Genomic DNA, 21,620 nt, shown 5'->3' on the forward strand with positions numbered 1-21,620 from the left:
TGTTGTGAAGCGCAACTAACATTTTATATTTTAATATCCTTAATTAGAACCCAGTAAGATCTTGGAGTAACACTCAGGACATTGGTGGCTTCTACGACAAGGTTAAAAATTGATTTAAAAAAATTGGATAATCAGCAAAGGCTGAGAGATAAATATGAGCAATTATTGTTATTTCGACTGTGATTTGTTGCCTGATTACATAAGAAAGCCTACTTTTGCCAGAGACAAAGAAAAGCCTAATAACCAAGGATATTGAATGCAAAAATTTTGCTGAATGAGGGAGCCAAATTTGCCAAACATTATAGGTACTTTATGATTTTTATAATTTACTGCCAAGCTTGTATCATACGGAGGAATAAAAACAAATTTATTACGAATATATGTTTGTCAATCTCGTAATTTTGGGTTTTTCTGTTGATTCATAACTTGTTTTTAGTAAGGAAATATTTCCTGCAATTATTTTTTTCTATTTGTTTGTAAAGTTTGCATTACTAAGAAAGATTTAATTTTTGGCTTTGCAACTTGTCAAGAATTGTGCAAGGTATTGAATGTTGAATCTTTACAAGCAGGGGGGAAGTTCTAATAACAAATTATTTCTTTCAAATTATATTTGTTTATGGGTTTTTATTAAACTGCGTTTTATTTAGGATTGAAACAAATGTGACGAATGAAAAGAAAGGATCTTAAGTTTAAAAATAGACATGACTTTATTTCTATTTGGAGTAAACCTTAGCTAAACCTCAGGGTCGCGATCTACATCTAGAAACAGCAGCTGATTGATAAGCAGTGCATCACCTAAAAGTTTTCACTTTTAAATTTTAAATATTCACCTAGTTGATTAGAAAGAGTTTAAGGGTAGATTTTTCTGTTAATCTAGTAAGTTGCTCCGTCTCGACTGTTCCGCCCTTTCTTAATCGTATGCTTTTTTCCCCGAAAAATTTTCAGACAATAGAACAACCAGAATGCCGACTGTGACGAACAGGGGTGGCTCCAGCAACGAAACCGACCCGATCACCATAGACGATGTCTCCAAGGAGGCGAAGAACATCGTAGACAAGGTGATCAAAGACGTCGGAAAGACCTCGGCCACTAAACAACTGATAATCGGTTGTGCTTCAGGATGGTAAGGTTTTTTTAGAATAACAAAAAAAAATTCATAAAACAATAAACCGAAACGGTTTCATCCATTCTGCGGATGGTTCGCAAAGCTATGCGCCAAAAACAACTGTCATCTTGCCTAGTTTGCCTCGATGGCCCTAAGTCATAAACCGTCCAAGAGAAACAAATGACAGTTTTTCCTTTATTTTCATGCTCCAATAAATTACTACATGCTGAATACAAAACATTACTAAAAGTACATACAAATAAATAAATTATTGGTTCTTATGCATCATCATGTGTCACACTAGCTTTTTCCTCACTCGTGGGACTCGGTTTTAATGTACCTTTCTAATGCGATGCAGAGGGCTAGTATGGCTTTCTTTCTATAATGTCTCGTTTTTCAAATTGTTTTCTTCTTCATTTAACTTTGATCTCTACATGGTAAACAATTGTCCATATGATCCCATTATGGATGGAATTTCAAAGAATCCTTTCTTAGTGGCTAATTATACAGACTGCGGTGCTACACTTGCATGCAGGAGGACGTACAATGTGACCATAGAAGAGATTCAACCATTGAAACCGGGCCTACTAATCAAGCTCCTTGACGAAATAGGACTTACCGGTGTACTTTAGACACAGAACGGCAGATACAATAGCTCTTAAAGGGTGTGGTATATTACACCCTATTACATCTACATCTACATCTAGCCAATCATGTCATTATAGGAATGTACTGTTGAAATATCAGTGCTTTAGATCCAGCGGCTTGGTCTGTGCTTTGTCTCTCAGTCAGTCACGGAGCTGTTTTATACAAACTGCTTAAAAACGAATGGGGATATTCGTAATTTATTCTTATTCTATTAATTTTAATTGATGTTATTGTTAGTCGGATAAAGCAAAATAGAAAATACAAAGTAAAGTAAAGTGATGTGTTGAACCTATACTGTTTTGTATGTCCAGCTTAATTGCTCATTACCATCAGTATTAGATATTTGATGATTTTATCATTACATTCTGTTGAGCAGTTCACGCTCAATTAAAATTTGAATCAATTCAAGTAATATTAACATTTATTATATGTTGAGAGAAAATATATGAAACTGACTAGAAACATATTTTTGTATTAAAAAAAGGAATTTTGTAGACACAAATGTTATTATGGAATAAAATTTCTTGATCGTTTTCACAATTTTCTTACTAATCACATAACTTTTTTTTATAATTATTCGGAGATCGTGAGATGCGGTCTGGTGTGATGTAGATTTTAGAAAAACATTTTCTTTATCGTGCCAACATTTTCTTTACTGACATCATCTTCCGGGCCTGGGATTTAAAAACATTGTTTGAATTTCACAAATACATGTAGGATGTGGGGAAAAAATTATGAATTTGTACAATGCTAGAAATTTTAGATTAAAAAAAAAAATGAATGAATTTATACAATGCTGGACAATTTTAGATTTAAAAAAAGAATTTATACAATGCTAGAAATTCTAGATAAAAAAAAAATCAATTTATTCAATGCTAGAAAATTCTAGATTAAAAAAAAATGAATTTATATAATGCTGTAAAATTTTAGATTAAAAAAAGAATTTATACAATGCTAGAAAATTTTAGATTAAAAAAAATGAATTTAATGCTAGAAAATTCTTTTTTTTTAATCTAAAATTTTCTAGCATTGTATAAATTCTTTTTTTTTTTATCTAAAATTTTCCAGCATTGTATAATAAATTCATTTTTTTTTAATCCAGAATTTTATAGCATTGAATAAATTGATTTTTTTTAAATCTAGAATTTCTAGCATTGTATAAATTCTTTTTTTAAATATATTTTTATATAATGAATTTATACAATGCTGGAAAATTTTAGATTAAAAAAAAAAAGAATTTATACAATGCTAGAAAATTTTAGATTAAAAATAATTCGTTTATCGAAGGTGGGTTCTATCGGCTATCCGTTATCGACACATGTACTTGTTCATATAGTATAACGATTTGTTTCGAAGTCCTGATGAAGGCGATATATTCTGCCGAAAGCTCGACAAGAAAGTAAATGTTGTTTCTGTTTTCCTGGCCTCATCCCCGATCTACCTTTTGGAAAGAAAAAAATATATTAAAAAAAGAATTTATACAATGCTAAAAATTCTGGATTTAAAAAAAAATCAATTTATTCAATGCTAGAAAATTCTGGATTAAAAAAAATGAATTTATTATACAATGCTGGAAAATTTTAGATTAAAAAAAAGAATTTATACAATGCTAGAAAGTTTTAGATTAAAAAAAAAGAATTTATACAATGCTAGAAAATTTTAGATTAAAAAAAATGAATTTAATGCTAGAAAATTTTAGATTAAAAAAATGAATTTTTACAATGCTAGAAATTTTAGATTAAAAAAATGAATTTATACAATGCTAGAAATTTTTTTAGATTCAATCAAAGATCAAGGTCAAAGGACAAAGGTCTCCTGAACTTTACCCCAATTCCAACAGACTCTTTTTTTATATTTGAATCATCGAATAAAGTTAATAATAAATTCTATAGAAATAAAATGCATACTGTCCTGATTCATGATTATTGATAATGGCTTCCAATTAAAAAACAAATAGGAATAATTAATAAATTGCTAATGAATAATCATTTTCATTATTTTTAGAATTTTATATGTCAATGCAAAACTCATGGATAAGTTGGTTATTGTATTCCGCTAACCGTTTGTCTAAATCATATTGTAATTCCTGAGGGTGTTCATAATTCTGTGTCAGGAAATTTTATATTCTCTTTATACCATCAAGGCTACTTTTAAAATAGATTAGACATTTGAGCAATGGTTATTGATCATTGCAGGAAAAATTTGAAGATAAAGCAAGTCTTATTAAATAAGCATGTACATTCAATTACAACCCTTTTTAAAAGATAGTTCCTTCTCACAGTAAGTATACTACTACCAACAGTACTTACTGTGAGTAGGAACTATAAAAAAGGATTGAACACCACACTCACTCTACCATTCATCATTTTTTTCAATTAAACTGTTCTACAGGTTTTTTAAAAATCAAGTTGACCCTTTTTTAGATTTAAATTCATACATTTCCATTACAAATTTACCTTTTTACAAATTAAATTCACTCATATATACATGTAGTATTGTTAGCTTACGATTGTCACTCCTGGCTTTTTTAAAAACTATATAACCTAGATAAAAAATTTAAATAGCACCTTTATTAAAATATACATTTAAAAAAAATACAGGGTGGAAATTTTTTTTTCTTACTTACTAGCTACCCCTATAATTACAGTGTTTTTTTCCAGTCGGACACTGTGGTACTCAATTTTGGCATCAAAAGTGGCCATACTGAAAATGAATTACTGCTTCACATTTACATAGGATGAGACGACTTCTCTGATTCCTCCTGCAGAGGAGTTTCTGTCTCAACTTTGCCCATCTTCTTCAGATGACAGTTGAGAGGGCAGTGGCCGGAAAAGAGGCCTATAATTTTCCTAAAATCCTTCCTGCTGAGATATTCATAATTTATTCTTGTTCTATTAATTTTACTTAAATTAACCAATATGTTATTGTTAGTTGGATAAAGCAAAATAGAAAATACAAACCAAAAACTAAAAATTTGTTGATCCTTCTTTTTAATAATGGATTTATTTAAGAATACTAAACATGAAGATTACCCATTTTTTAAACAAACACCTTTTCTCATCTTTTTTCCAATTTAATCTATTTGTATTCTTTTTAACAATGGAAATATATCATCTTGAATCAGAAGTTCGCAATATTATTGTGAGAATGAGCCATTGAGGTCACCAGCAATGTCGTACAGGCAGTTAACGATTCTTTGAGATGGTCTGGTCTTTACCCCAATTCCGACAGACTGGAAGTGGCAATAGGAGGCCTGGGTGTGGATCTCAGCTCATTACAACGCTAAGGGAGGATAAAAATGGTTAGGGTCTTCTTATTCACATTTTCACAGGGTTCTCATCTTTCAATATTTTTCTTGAGTAGTCTTGTAATTGTAATTTATGTAATAATATGTTGTGAATGTAAGAACCAAACATTTTTAAAGCTAGTTGTGGGTTGAATATGGCTTCTCCACCCTTCGTATATCTCAATTGTGACATACTGGCTTAAAAAAGCTTGAAATTCTTGAAAAAATTTGTTCACACATTTAAAAATTTAAAAAAAAAAATCATCTTCAACCAAGTCCTCTCTGAATACATGTTATTAAAGAATGAATGTTTGTCTATGTGGGCTAAAAGTAGAAATCTAATTAAAGCTGTATTGAATTGAGTATAATCCAATTTTTGTAAACAAGTGAAAAACAACCTGACTTGTGCCACAATCAAAGCTGATCTTATATTGGGTTGTCCGGAAAATAATGCAGGATTTTGGTATTAAACAAAAAAAAAGAAACTAGTTACTTTAAAGCAATGTTCTTTAATCAAAATAATTTCCCATACTCTCAATACATTTCTCCCAACGTGTTGGTAACTTATTAATTCCGTCTGAGTAGAATTCAGAATTTTTAGAATTGATAAAGTCAATAAATGCATTTTCCAGTTCCGTTTGATTTTTGAATATTATGTGTTGTAAGTAGTGGTCCAGGTGTCTAAAAAAATGGTAGTCAGTAGGCGAGAGGTCCGGAGAGTAGGGTGGGTGAGGCAAAGTTTCATAGCCAAGCTCCAATAATTTTTGTGACGTTACACGTGACACATGTGGTCGAGCGTTGTCATGCAACAAAATGGGCCCTTTCCGATTGACCAAAGAGGGCTTCATTACTGCCAATTTCTGATGCATGGTATTAATTTGGTTACAGTATGATTCAGCATTGATGGTTTCGCCAGGATTTAAGAAGCTGTAGTGTATTAAACCAAATGAAGCCCACCATACCGTAACCATTACCTTTTTTTGATGAGTTGGGGGCTTTGGAAAATGTATTGGAGCTTCTCCTTTGTCGAGCCACTGTCCAGAACGTCTAGTGTTATCGTAGAGAATCCACTTTTCGTCACATGTAACAATTCTGGCCAGAAATGGGTCATTTTTGTTTCGACAAAGAAGTGATGCACAAACATCAAAGCGCTGATTTTTTTGGCGATCGTTTAATGAGTGTGGAACCCAATTTTCGAGTTTTTTCACTTTTCCAATCGCCTTGAGGTGGTCAGCGACGGTCGTTTTACTGACTTTGAGTTGCTCTGCAAGTTCTCGAACAGTTGTTTTGGGGTTTTCTTCCACCACTGATCGCAGAACATCATCATTAAGAGAGGAAGGCCTTCCACGACCTTCTTCATCTTCAAGGCTGAAATCTCCCTCCCGAAATTTTTTAAACCACCTTTGCACAGTGCACTCATTAACACAACCCTCGCCCCAGACTTGGTTAATGTTTCTAGCCGTTTGGGCTCCGCTTCGGCCGAGTTTAAACTCGTAAAAGAAAATCGTACGAAATTCTCGCTTTGACATTATAAGGATGACTGAATTATTTCCAAGTAGCGGAATGCTACAGAGGTAAACAAACAATATCATTTGGAAGAGGATTAATAAGTGTTGACATTCATACAAATGAGTAATCCTGTAAACGTAAACAGAATATTTTATATAGATTTTTTTTAATGAAAACTTAAAATCCTGCATTATTTTCCGGACAACCCAATATTTCTTTGAGATTCTATCTTCCCTGTCAAAATTTTTGACGCATAAAGAAATGAATATGGGTTTTTTAATCAGTCATTTTCAAGGTTCTTCTCAGTGGAAGCTTCTTCCTAAGCATAATTTATAAATGTACTACAACCAAAAACAGACAGTTGTATTTATTTGTTTATTTTACATAATAAATAGATATAAAATTTAATAGTTGACTTAGAACATAAACACAGCATTAATAACTTGTTTTCCTTTATAGAGTGTTACTAATCGTATACTCTTTAGAATAAAAATTTAAAAAATCAATTCAATCATCAATCAGTCTAGAATTTTTCCCCAGGCAGATGCTTTGGTCAATGACAGACTTAGCATCTGTTACATAGCCCAAGACCTGGTATGTCGCGCTCTACCATCCATGATGGTCTACAGCAGTGTTGGGCCACTGAAAGAATCGATCAAAGAAAATGTAGTAGTGTGTGTCATACACTGGCTAGAGGCGATTTTTTCATTACTCTTACCTTACTGAACCATCATTTAATGGCTTCCTTGATATATAGTCAACTCCAAATGGTAAGATCTAAAATAGTCCTCAGAAGACTTTGTGAGAATACCTAGTCTCTAGACATTACTTATCAGGTACTCTACTACTGGAGAGGCACCGATAGGAAGGCAACTATTTCCCAATCAGTATCTCCCTGGGACACTTGAATAAAAATGGGGGGGGGTGTTATTTTCACATGAGTTTGTTTGTGGCAATCAGATGACTAGGACAGTGCATGGAGATGCAAGCACCATGCACGAGTCAGTCTTTTCAAAGTTAGTCAGTTATGGTATGGGGTACTACACTAACTCAAAGGTTCATTGAGGAAGTTTGTGGCTGGGCGATCTAAGTCACGGAAGCTCAAGTGGTAGAGCAGAGGCGTATTTAGCTGAAAGTCATGAGTTCGAATCCTGCCTGTGACACAAATTTTTCATTTTGAAAAAAAAAGTTCTTCTGGAAGCTGTGATCTCGTTCGCTCCATTTATTGGGACAACTTTGTATTAGTGCATGATAATGCTCAACCGCACATAGCTCAAGCTGTCACTTGTAGGATGTAGGAATTAGTACAATGAATTTTCCAGCACATTCTGACATGAAATCCATGGAAAATTTATGGTACATGATTAAGAGACAAGTTAAAATCATTCACTGCCTCCAACAAGCGTTGAACAAACCATTCTTATTGAAGGATGGTTTCTGTTTCACAAAACAAACTCCAGTTGCTCATTTACTCAATGCCTAGGAGACTTAACCCCTCCGTGAGGTCATTGGAGGTAATATGTGTTATTAAAAGCAAAACGAAGTTAAAAATTGTTAGTTAAATTTAAATCTATCACTAAACGATAATCCAGCATTTTGGATAATTTTCTTTCAAACCATCATAATTTTTATTAAAACTCATGAATTTCTGATCTCATTTAATTTGGTTTACATTAAAATAAGTATGTAGTAATAAATATAACAATAAAAATACATATAGTTTTGAATAAACAAGATACGAATGAATGTACTTTTATATAGTTTATAGTTTTATAGTTTGTATTTAGGTGACTGGTAGAGAAAATGTGTATGTAAAATTTGAATGATTTGAATTACTTAAAAAGCCATATCGTTCAACTCAAAAATAAATTTATTTTGGGATTAAAAGAAAGATCTGACAAAAAAGATTTAACGAGAAGCCTGTGCGGTGCATGTAACTTTTAGCCGATTATGACAGGCTAATAGAAATACATCCTATTTGTCTTACCTGTCTTACTTAAATTATTTAAAAATCAACGTACGACATAATAAAAGTTCAATGATTTTAGTTACCATGTCAAAACTTTATCCACTTCTGGCAACTTAGCATATTTCTTCCACCTGTTATGTATATTTTTAAATGGATTTTATAAGAAATAATTTAATTTGCCTCTCCCCCTGTTCACGTTGAAGTAAAACAATAAAACCTTATAATTACATAAATCGTTGAATTCCAAAGGTCAATTCTCTCTCTCTTCATGCTCCTTGACACCAATAATGAAATGTCAAACATAACATCATTATAGCAGTTTATTTTTAATTTTCATATTTGTTTGAAATCAATGGAACAAAGCAAATAGCTAATTTATGACTAGCCATATAAATTAATTCCAAAAACGTGTTTTGGGTTTGAGATTATTTTTTTAAATTTGCTAAAGGACGACTTGTTAAATTTACATTGAATGAGATTAGGAGTGTTACACACTGTAACAATACAAACAATTCTCATCAACTCTGTTAGGGGAAAAAATTAACAAGAGTTGGCCTTCAAATCAAACTTCAACTACTGTCAATATTGGAAAAAAACTGAATATACAAATACTTAAATTCATCCATCCAATTTATTTACAAATAGAAATAATAAAAGAAATCTTCAAAATTTTGAGAAATTGATCAAGACTATTTTCTTAAAATGTTTGTTAAAAAAAATTTTTTTTTTTTTTTCTTAGGATGACCGGTTATTTGATGATGAAGGTAGGCAAGGTCGCCGCCGTTGCTCTCGGTGGTGGTATAATACTTCTCCAGGTCGCAAACCACAACGGCTACGTTAAAGTCAACTGGGACAGGTTGTACAAGAAGGTCGATGAGGTCGGTGATGCCGTCGAAACCTCTGCCACGAAGAAAGGGCCCAAACTTATGGATAAGGTATGTTTAGTTTTTGATGTCTTTTTTTCTTTTTAAGGATGGTTTCATATTTCTTATTTATAGGCCTTTTTTTGGAAAAAAATTAACCACCCTCAAAAAAGGCCTATAAATAAGAAAAATTAAGCTATTCATAAAAAGTATGTTCCTTTAACATAAATAAAAACGATTAAAAAATCGCCATATTTATAAGAAAACTCATGCATTGGTTTCATAAATTACCAAATTAAAGTGCTAATCTGCATAATTTGATATAAAAAGGTACGTAAATTAAAAGAATTGATGTCGATATAAATTGTTAGAATTCTGTTGTTTTTCTTGGGTTAGTCATAGCCGAAGTAACTCAAACACTATCAGTAATGATAAAATATTTATCACAGTTTTGTGATATAGGTTGTAAAATTTAGGTTGCTTTATTTAGACGAGTCAACTAAGTGTAAGTTAAGTATTGCTTTTTTTAAGACTTGAAATTGACAAATTAATTTTTAACTTTAATGTTCAGCTTTCTACGTGGCCTTTAATACAAAACAAATAAGAGCTAAACATATTAGACATGAAATTTTTAGATGATCACAGGATCTAAATCAGAAGTCTTTTTATTCTAAACAAAATAGTCAAGTGTATTATGTATCAAGCTTAATACTTCTTGAAATACCCATGCAAAGGATTAAACAATGATAAATACAAATTGTGTACAATCTAAATTAATTCATAAAACCAATGATAATAGGTCTTCAAAACCAGTTATCTCCACATTAAAATTAGACCTGTGTAAAAGTGACTCATTAACTCGTTAGTTATGATGTCATGATTCAAAGATTATTCTTCCCTTAGATTTTTTTTGTTATATGTCTTCTAAATGAGAGTAGCTATTTAGCCAGTTTCATTTAGAAAACTTGATCATCTGCTGTGTCCATCTGTGCACATATGCCACGTATTCTCAAATCGCAGAACTAGCCTTTTCAATATCTTGCAAGCCCCCCTCTACTTCAATACTGCAATTACAATTTGGGACACTTTTTTAAAACGATTATTTATCGGTAATTAACAGACACTAAATACCACACGTTTTTTAATCTTGTTTGGCGAGCACTTCTATTAAGTGAAAACCATAAATGTACAGACGAAACTAAAGTTTTACTCCTTAATGTTTAAATGAAATTGAAGTTTGTGTGTTGTGTTTGTAAGTGGATGAACTAATCACTTTACTGGGTCTGTAGGCCACTGGTTTACTATTCACTCAAACCGCAAAGAATAAATAGACCAAGTAAAGTGATGTGTTGAACCAATACTGTTCTGTATTGTCCAGCTTAATTGCTCATCACCATCAGTATTAGATATTTGATGATTTTATCCTTACATACTGCCGAGCAGTTCATGCTCAATTAAAATTTGAATCAATTCTAGTAATATTAATAGTTATTACATGTTGAGAGAAAATATGTGAAACTGACTAGAAACACATCTTTTGTATTAGAAAAAAAGGAATTTTGTAGACACAAGTGTTATTACGGAATAAAATTTCCTGATCGTTTTCACAATTTTCTTACTAATCGCATTACTTTTTTTTTACATTTGAATAATCGAATAAAGTTAATAATAAGTTTTGTTGAAATAATGGCTTCCAATTGTAAAAACAAATATGAATAATTATGATTGATCATTAAAGGAAAAATTTGAAAAGAAAGCGAGTCTAATTGTAATTAGATAAGCATATTCATTCAATTACAATATTGTTCTACAGGTTTTTTAAGTTAAATTGACCCTTTTTAGATTTAAATTCATACATTTGTAAATCCAATTTACCTTTTTACAAATTAAATTCACTCTTATATGTTGGCAATTTACTATTGTCACCCCTGGCTTTTTAAACACTACACAACCTAGATAAAAAATTTGAACGGCATTTTTAAAAAAATATTTTTTTTAAATACAGGGTGGTACATTTTTTGATGGTGGTCAAAAAAGGATTCCAAACCTTTTCTCAGTTGCTACCTACATAGTTCTATTGTGGAACCGCTATAATTACCGCCATACCTTGGGAAAATGTATTTTTCCAGCGGACACTGTGGTACTCAATTTTGGTATGAGAACGGCCTTACCAAAAGTGACCCTGGTGAAAATGGATTATTGCTTCACATTTACATAGGATGAGACAACTTTTCTGATTCCTCCTGACAGAGGAGTTTCTGTCTCAACTTTGCCCTTTTTCTTCAGATGACAGTTAAAAAGGCAGTGGCCGGAATAGAGGCCTGTAATTTTCCTAAAATTCTTCCTGCTGAGAGAGTTACTTGTCATTCATTTTGAGAGATTCATAAATCTCATAGCTTGCTACATACCTGGTGTTTTTGCCCACAGCTCGAGTTTTTCCTTCTCCAGCCATATTTCCTGTTCCAACTTTAACACACACCCTCGCTGCCCCTTTTTTTGCCTGTTGGCCAGCCTGTTCATTTCCTTCAATAATTTTCATATTACATTTAATTAAGGTTTTTAGTTGAGATAAAAAAGTCAATGGCACAAGTGGGATTTGAAGATGGGGGTTGAGATGGGAAGTTAGTGTCCGAGTGGATCGAGGTCACGATAGCTCAAGTGGTAGAGCAGCAGCGTATTTAGCCGAAGGTCGTGGGTTCGAATCCGGCTCGTGCCATTGACTTTTTATCTCAACTAAAAACCCTAATTAATTGTAATATATTAATTGGTCAAGCGGACCACGAAATTAGTGAATTTAAAAAATTTTCATATTGAGGAACTAACTTTAAACAATCTTGTTGTTTTCCTAAAGCCATTTTAGACATTCCCAGTCTAGTTTAAATGCATTTAGTGCTTTTATAGCCAGACTGTCTTAAAGTATGTAGATGAGTATGAACCTTCATACTTTTCATAATGCACATTTGTGGAAGATTGTTTTGATTAGTTTGGGAGGTTCGGGTATGAAAAAAAGGGCCTAATGTCCAATTACCAATTGGGTGTCTTCGATGAGGGGTCCAATCACTTTTATACTGTTTTAATTTAAAAATCCATGTGCTGTGCCAGGATTCAAATTCAGGACCGATAGCGTGGCAATGACTCTAACCACTCAGCCGCCGCGGTCCCCATTTGCTAGGGTATAATCCAGCCTTTATCCCTACACCTAGTCCCAGCCCCATCTTTGATTCATCCATGTACCTTATTGGGGGCTATCTTTCCAGATCTCTGTTAACTATGATCACTCGGAACAGTTTTTAGCCATTTTATTTATTTTAAGGAGCTAATGAAAACTACACCACACTGGATGTTATCATTTTAAAGTAAAGGTCCTGGTTTGAATCCAGCGGCCCTGCATTCATACCTGACATACTAATGTGCTTTTTTTTTCAAAATCACCAGCACCCCGAGGATTGATATAACCTCTGCTTTTCAAACCCTCGTAAAAATAAATAAATGAAATTAATATTAAACAGTAATAACGTTTATTTGAAAACTATTTATTTTATACTACATTATATTAAATTTCATGTTTATTTATTAATCTGCAATAGTGTACGATATTTCTAAAAGCGTGCACTTATGATACAAATATTAAGCCGTTAACTTCATAGAAATTTAATATCTATAATAAATAAAATAGAAAAATTGTTTGTGGATTATTTGCACGTATTTTAGTTGTACATATGTATATAGACGAATTTACATAAAACCGTCGAAAATGGTTTTGATGTCTGCGAAGACGTCATCTTCGTTTTTGTCGGCGTCGACAGACTTGACGAGGTCGTGTTGTTGGTAGTAGTTGACGATGGGCATGGTGTCGTTGAGGAAAGTCTGTATCCGTTTCCTGAGGCACTCGTGGTTGTCGTCGGACCTGCCGCTCCCCTCGGCCCCCCGTTTCAAACACCTTTCGATGCACACATCTTCAGAACACTTGAAAAAGAGGACGAAGAGCAGTTCGGCCTTGTCCTCCATCTCGCGCTGCCACCCTTCGAGGTTGTCCTTGTTCCTCGGGAAGCCGTCGATGAGGAAGTTGGTCCGTCCCGACTCGCGCATCGCCCTTTCTATCAACTTGCACGTGATTTCTACTGGGACGATCGTCCCGTTCCGTATGTGGCTCTCGATTAGGTCGCCGTAGACGGTGCCTGGGGTGTTCCGCTCGGCCCTGAGCAGATCGCCGGCCGAGAGGTGTACGAAGTTGTATTTGTCGACTATTTTACTGCATTGGGTACCTTTGCCGGCCCCGGGCCCGCCCAGGACGAAGACGACTTTCGGATTCGATACTCCCTCCATGATCGCCGAGACGCGACTGACTCCTCGTACGAGCCTTCGGATGATCATAAATGACGGCCTTGACCGCCGGCGAAGCCGTGTATCGATCCGGGCAGCGTCGTCAACTGGGAATCGGGACTGGTGCTCGCCTGGCTCCCTGACGAATACATGTCTGACGAATCACGAAGGACGGGCGCCTGCTGCTCTCTGTGATCGCCGGACTGCCCTGCAGACGCGCTCGTGACGAAATCGTCGGCCTTCGGTGAAATACCTGCAAACACCCTTCAACAAAATATTTTCTCCTATCTAATTGGCCAAATTACTTATTTCAATTAATTATTCAAACTTGATTTTGCGGCATTTCTTCTTTAATTCTATTTTATAACTAAAGCCTTTTTTAGGCACTAAACGATAATATTTTTTTCTATTATGAATTAATTAGTCAATTAGACCAAATTACTTATTTCAGTTAATTATTCTTTTTATGTAAGGTCTTAGTTGAGATGAAAATCCCACTCTTGACACAGACTTTTTCATCTCAACCAAGATTTTACATTAAAAAAATAATTAATTGAAATAATTCATACACCTGATTTTGAGGCATTTCTTCTTTCATTCTATTTTATAACTAAAGCCTTTTTTAGGCACTAAACGATAATATTTTTTCTATTATGAATTAATTAGTCAATTAGACCGTATTTCTTATTTCAATTAATTATTATTTTTATGTAAGGTCTTAGTTGAGATGAAAATCCCACTCATGACACTGACTTTTACATCTCAACCTTACATAAAAATGTATTACATTTCGTGGTCTGCTTGACCAAATAAATTCTTTTCAATTAATTAAGGTTTTTGGTTGAGATAAAAAAGTCAGTGTCACAAGCGGAATTCGAACGAAAATTCAAAAGGTGGGGTTGAGATGGGAAGTTAGTGTCCGAGTGGATCGAAGTCACGATAGCCCAAGTGGTAGAGCAGCGGCATATTTAGTCGAAGGTCGTGGGTTCGATCCCGCTTGTGACACTGACTTTTTTATCTCAACCAAAAACCTTAATTAATTGAAAAGAATTGATTTGGTCAAGTGAACCACGAAACCTAATACATTTTTATGTAAGGTTTAGATGAAAAAGTTAGTGATAAGAGCGGGATTCGAACCCACAACCTTTGGCTCAATATGCTGCTGCTTTACAACTTGAGCTGTCATGTCTTCGATCCACTCGAACATCAACTCCCTCTCACAACCTACAACCTTTCGAATTTTCCTCTTTTTTTTTGTCATTTTTCAAATGTCGTGTAATCAGGGTTCGATTCTCTACTACTTGTGAAGCGGCCACAGGAAGCTGTTAGTGCAATGATTCTTCTTTTACTTACTAAATCCATTATGTTGAGAGGTCTAATTGACTAAATTACTTTTTTCAAGTAGTTATTTCTTTTCTTGATATTTTTTAATTTTTCATTATAAACACTCTGAGCGGCAAAAAGTGGCCATCTTTAATATTTTTAATTATATCGTAGACAACCTCCATTAATTATCTTACAATAATATGTTTTCCGTTTTAAAGAATTAGAGGTAAATAAAACACTGATAAAACTTCCCACTTGAGTTTACAATTGAATTTTGTAAATAAATCTTTTAATTGACAATCTTGTTTTTGTTGGTTTTTCTGCAAAGCTACTTACTAACATCCCGGTGATTTTTAAATGTTGTCTTTTTAAGTTTCAAATTTGTTTGAGTGGTGATTTTAACTGATACAAATTTGGCTGGAATCGTTGTTGGAAAAAGGAAGAAGTCAAGCATATATGGCCAGGGTGTTTAACATTTCTAGAACAAATGTCCGGTCTTCTTCGCTGAGGCAATTAAGGCTAGGACTTCCTGACCAGACCTGACCACTGCGTCCAGCCTTCAGATGCTAAAAATACAATAAAATATATCAAAGGCCATTTAATAAGAAACACTCAAAGGATCTGAATCGAATAAGAGGGGTCCCTGATTAAGAGTAAAATGTGTGAGGTTGGCTACACGAACATTTGATTTTGGGTCAGACTGGCCCTCATTTGTCCAGCATGTGTCTTGATTTAATTGAAGGGTGTCATTTCTTGGCTTCATACAGAGAACAAGTGGAGAGCCCCAATTTGAGAATTGTGTTGGGTCAGGCAGCGAGTATTTGAATCCACTGTTCTGATTTTTGAAGGAATGAGATGGTTTTGTTGTATATAGTATTTGATAGCTTGTGTTTTTTGTATATATTGAGAGTGAATGTATTTATTAGTGTGATATGTAGGGTATGGTGGGGATGGTGGAGTATTGAGTACATAATAACTAGACACATTGGGCTGGAGAGTAACAAAAAGGCAGAAGAGGTTGCTAAGGCCTTCCCAACCTCCAGACATAACCGCCGTGATCCAGCCTCCTGCTGCTAAAAATATAATAAAAACTTGATTAAAAGAAAGTGTCAGTATCAATGGGTCTGGCTGGCAGAGGTTTCATGTATCAAGAGCACTGCCAATAAGTGGCTCTCAGATGATCTCGCTCGTTGAAGAATTGTCATCCTCACCTGAATTAAGAATAGACCATGTGTGGTTGACACATGGACTCTTACCTTTGGGCTAAGGCCAAAGCATGTGCCGCTTTCTATATGGAGCGAGCCCATAGGAATACCACCTGATATGAGAATTGTACTTGAGCTCGGCAGCAAGTATCCGGGTCACCTGTTCTGATTCTTGGAGGAAACAGGGTTCTTTTATTGTATATAATATTGTTAGTTTTGTGTCTATAGTGTAAGTTGAGGGTGAATGTAATTATTAGTGTGAACACTGTGTGAGAGGGTCAATGGTGGAATATTGATTACCCAAACGACCTCAATTAGATTAGTTGTATAATATACGTAAAGGATAAAGGAGGAATATTGAGTACTCCACCACCCTATAAATATATAAATAGAAAAACTGCAAAAGTGAGTGAGAATGTTAGTGGGTTTTGATTTTAAACATAGCATGTATTGGGATAAAATGATCTAGTTGTTGATAGCCCCTGTAGCCTAACTTCTGCACCGGGACAAATAAGACTGAGGTATTATATAAATTATATTACAAAGATCCCTTCTAAAATCTTCTGTCATTATAAATTTAAGCGACTTTCATTTAAAATTAATTATCAAAACACTGCACAATAGGATCTTTACTTTTATTATTTACGCGTTGCACAAGAAGGATATAATTCCTTTGTCTTTTCATTACACTTATAAAAATGTACTGTGAATTTTAGCTTGTTCGATGACCAAATTAGGTGAAGCTTGCATTGTAAACAGCAAAGCTACCACTAAATGTTAAACAATTGGATCTGCTTTTGGGTTTTACATTACAAAATATCAAGATGAAAGCTGTCAATTGGAAATAAATTTTTGTCGAGCTTGCTAGTTTATACTCTTAATCGAGACTTTTGCAATTAATCATGGTCAAGATTAAAACCTATGAACATCTATTATTATCAAGCCATTTAGCTAGAATAATTTAACCATTAACTAGTTTAACTTTATACAATACATGTTAGTAATTATATTTGAATTGTTTTCTTAATTTCATGTTCTACAAAAATAGGAAATTGAGTGAAACATCTTATCTCTCACGAGTTCAACTTCAGATTAAATAATTTAAACGACTCAGACAAGTCAGACATGTGATACTTGTTACTCAATTAGATTCCAATTGCATATTTTGTGTAAAAATTTAGTGGTTTTTTCAATTTCAACATTTCTGAGAAAAAAAATTTTTTTTTTTTTTGGAAGTACAGTTGTTTTCCCCATTTTATGATATATTTTCAGTCATTTAACATTGAACAGTAGAATATTATGTAACTTATAGTATAAGCTAGCTCAAGGTTGATGTTTCTATTCTTTTTTTATGAGGAAATAAATATTTAAATTCTTTCAATTCCAAATAAATAGCATCACTTTTGTCTTTCTTTCTTTGTTTTATATTATTTTTGTTTATTTTTTAATACAATAAACACTGTACAGTTGCATGTAAATACTGCTTTTGCCATTTCTTTTATTTTTGTTTTGTAATAATGAATAGTTGATTAGAGCTATCTTAGCACAGATACTTTATTCTTTCTAAATTTTTAATTATTTTATCAGCTTCTACTTATTTATATAAATACTCAATTAATTATACACAATTCTTTTGAATTGAAAAATTTGTATCACAGGCGGGATTTGAACCCACGACTTTCGGCTTTTACAATTGGATTAAATTAGAGAGTCAAAATGGGAAGTTTGTGGCATGGGCGATCGAAGTCATGGTAGCTCAAGTGGTAGAGCAGTGGTGTATTTAGCCGAAAGTCGTGGGTTCGAATCCCGCCTGTGACACAAATTTTTCATTTCAAAAAAATTGTGTATAATTAATTGAGACTTTATTCTTTCTTCAAATTATGATATTTAAAATTAATTTGATTTTTTTCTGTAAACACAATCACAAATTTTCTCTTATTTATATTTTGTCTTATAAACAGCACAAATTTTGTGTGACTTCTTATTTCTCATAATCCCGACCAAAACTGACTTTTTCACCCCTTGTTTGAATTTATTTAGTACTGAGTACAATGACTATAGCCTTATTAATTTATAATATTTTATTGACGCACAGATTTACCAGCAGATTTAAGAATTGTTCTCGAAAACAGCAGTCGGTTTCTGGGTAACCTGTTCCATTTTTAAGAGGACATGGTGACATGGTTTTTTTACTGTATATAGTTATATTCTATGTGTTTGAATGCATGTATTTATTAGTGTGTAGTGAGGGGTAATATTAGCATCACCATCGCCCCTTCACAGTGTATATCACTGGCGACATATTTATAAAAGTATCCTAATTTAGATTAAATTATTAATACTGTATGTAGGTTAATGGAGGAATATCCAGTACTCCACCGACTAATCAGAATGGGTGCAATGTATGAATGTATTTATTTGTGCGACTAACTTATCTAATTTAATTACTATCAAGCTAGATTATAGCTGCAGTGTTTGGAGCTGAAATGACCTGGCTGTCAATAGCCCCTATTGGAGGGGATTGGTAGGGAAGTGACGATCTTCTGGGCATCTGGCTTAAGGGGGAAACTAGCAACCCGGCCACTTACGGTGTAAATGGACTCCCCTTAGGTATTGACACTAGTCAGCACATCGGGAAGTGGCAAACCTTTGAGGTGGGATCGAACCCACGATCTTCGGCTTGATACGCCGCTGCTCTACCACTTGAGCTATCGTGACCTCATCCACTCGGACACTAACTTCCCATCTCAATTGCACCTTTTGAATTTTCCCTCCTTTTTGCCATTTTTCAAATGTCGTGTAATCTATTTGATTCTCGACGACAAATGAAATGGCCAGAGAGCTTTAGTGAAGGTATACTTCATTTTAAACTTATTAAATTCACTAGTTCATGGTCCGCTTGACCAATTAATATCTTACAATTAATTAAGGTTTTCAGTTGAAATAAAAAGTCAATGCCACGAGCGGGATTTGAACCCACGATCTTCGGCTTGATACGCCACTGCTCTACCACTTGAGTTATCGTGACCTCAATCCACTCGGACACTAACTTCCATGTCAACCACACCTTTTGAATTTTCCCTCCTTTTTGCCATTTTTCAAATGCGTATCAAGCCGAAGTTCATGGGTTCGAATCCCGCTCGTGCCATTGACTTTTTTATTTCAACTGAAAACCTTAATTAATTGTTTGTATATAACAGTGTCTAGTGGCCGAGATGTTAGGGCGTACAATTTTTGTATTTTTTCATGTCAAGAGTCAAATCTTGGCTAGATTTCGACAAATTTTAGGCCTCCTGTTTATTAGAAATTAAATGTTACTTTTTACCTCTCTACCTTAAACCATGATTTCTTGATACTTATGTGGATGGAAGGAAATCGGCATATCAATCTTAGATGAGCGTGAAAGAACTGTTGATGGTACAGGGAAAAAAAGGAAATTTAACATTCAGTACCTTGACATTTTTAGAATTGCCAGTAACCATTTCAAGTTTTGTTATTTTTCAAAAAGAAACATGCGATATATTTCATCAGAGCCACTTTTTCTCTCAAGAGCCTCACAGGATAGCGTTTTGGGTTCACTTCTCTTTTTAATTTACATGAATATTATTGAAAACTTCTTAAGGCTTAGCACTTTTCGCTTAGCTAATATGCTTAAACAAGTTTAATTGACACTCATCATATATACTAATTAAATTATACCATATAACGTACAATAACGCAATAAATTAACTGTGAAATTGATCATATACATCCGACCACCTGCATCAGCGAATGTCCACCATTTATTTAGGACTGCTTATAGGTGAAAAATTAACGTGCACGTTTCTTTTAAAAAATCTGATCATTCTGGACAGCAGATCGTCACGGTGTGTCAACTAAGTGACTGTTATATTTATCTTTTGGCAGGCCTATCCCTGGCAATCCTGCTGTGGCCGATGGGGGTTCGGCAGCCCATGAAACAATTATCAAATAGTACGAACACAGTTTTACAGACCCACTATCTAAAACATGTAAAAAAAAAAGATTGATGGTGTGCAATCCCAGATATAAATTTAAATGAAAAACACCCTGAAACGTTTCCATATTCAGAAGAATAATAAGTAATAAAATGGACTATTTGGGAAATTATATAAATGTTCAAAATATAGACAGTTTTTCTTTACCGGCTAACTCTTGTGCAGTACCATCCAATATAATATTAATAAATAGTACTTCTCTTTTAAAATTAAATGTTTGTGTCAAATGTGTGTAAATATTCTGTAAATAATCGTCAATTCGTTGTTTACTAGTTCAATTAGTGAGGGAAATTAAAGCTTTGGTTTTGGACTTTGTATATCTGCATTTTAATAACTCTTCTCTTTATTTAATAGGATGGAATGCTAATTATTACTAACACCAGTCTTTCACTCGCTTGTTATTTTCAGGTGAAAAGATTCGCCCAAGACAATACTTATATGGCAGCCGGATATGCTGGTGGTTTCCTTATCGGAATTGCATCCACTTAAGTGGGCAAATTAACTCTAAGCAATAATAATATAAAAAATTGATATTTATAGTTGTATGTCTTTAGACCGAACAATTGGAAGAAAATATGTGACAGATTTAGGATAAAACGCATTCCACCTCAATTTTTTTTTCTTTTTAAAACAAAAGTTTTTTTATAGATGTACATTTGATTCTGAAATTATACGTAGTAGATCTAAAGCGTGTTTACTTATTAATAAATTATAGATTTATTGTAGACATTTCAGTAGCTGTATTCTTATTTAGGTGGAACGCTTTGTTGATCGTAAACTTGACAAGGTGGAAAGTGCTCTTAAGAAGAAGGAAAGGAAAGCCAAGACCTGGTACCACAGGAATGTCCTTGGAGATGAGGCTTATTTTGCTTTTCAGGAGATTCATGTTTTCTTGGCGTGCTTCGTTGCTGGGTTGGCACTCGGTGTCGCCTCAGGCCGAATTCTTTAAAATCTCACAATATTCATTTCTATTTGTAATTTCCTAGTATTTTTAAGCTTTAATTTTTTTCTTGAAAAATGTAAGACTATTTAATTTTTAGTTTGAATAATTTTATTCTAAGTTTTATCGTAGTGTCTTGGCTGAAAGTTGCTTAGTTTAAATTTAAAAGAGCATCAATGCAATCAAATTAATAAGATACTTAAATGCAATCTTTAAAAACAATGCATACTTTGTTCCACTTACAAATAAAACTAATTAATAAATTACTTTTTTTAAATTTATTTACCTTTCTTATTCACCTAAAACCTATAGGTTATTAAAAAAATCATCAAAGGATAATACAAATTCTAGCTGTATGAATACTCATAACAAGGTATGTAGCTCACTTTCGTGCCAAGTTTCTGAAAAAAGGGAAGCAGGATGGATACAA

At 33.6% G+C, this 21,620-nt stretch overlaps 2 protein-coding genes across 4 annotated transcripts; one reads left to right on the forward strand and one right to left on the reverse strand.

Moving 5' to 3' along the window:
- Positions 1-206: 206 nt before the first annotated feature.
- LOC106665042 (FUN14 domain-containing protein 1A-like) lies at positions 207-21,471 on the forward strand. Of its 3 annotated transcripts, none has more exons than XM_014391196.2 (4): positions 207-305; positions 946-1,123; positions 9,257-9,452; positions 21,005-21,471. In XM_014391196.2, exons 1-4 carry the CDS (start codon positions 275-277, stop codon positions 21,197-21,199), a joined length of 600 nt encoding a protein of 199 aa, XP_014246682.1. In that variant the 5' UTR covers positions 207-274; the 3' UTR covers positions 21,200-21,471. The 3 variants fall into 3 exon arrangements, with proteins under 3 accessions (XP_014246682.1, XP_014246684.1, XP_014246683.1); XM_014391198.2 differs by lacking the exon at positions 21,005-21,471 and adding an exon at positions 20,659-20,938 and having other exon boundaries at positions 210-305; XM_014391197.2 differs by lacking the exon at positions 207-305 and adding an exon at positions 724-876.
- Positions 12,934-13,876, reverse strand: LOC106665041 (UMP-CMP kinase). The gene has a single exon (XM_014391195.2). It carries the CDS (start codon positions 13,752-13,754, stop codon positions 13,116-13,118), a length of 639 nt encoding a protein of 212 aa, XP_014246681.1. The 5' UTR covers positions 13,755-13,876; the 3' UTR covers positions 12,934-13,115.
- Positions 21,472-21,620: the final 149 nt, after the last annotated feature.

The sequence above is a fragment of the Cimex lectularius genome, unplaced genomic scaffold, assembly GCF_000648675.2.
Source record: "Cimex lectularius strain Harlan isolate CLEC.00 unplaced genomic scaffold, Clec_2.1 scaffold174, whole genome shotgun sequence".
In the NCBI taxonomy this organism is placed as follows: Eukaryota; Metazoa; Arthropoda; class Insecta; order Hemiptera; family Cimicidae; genus Cimex; species Cimex lectularius.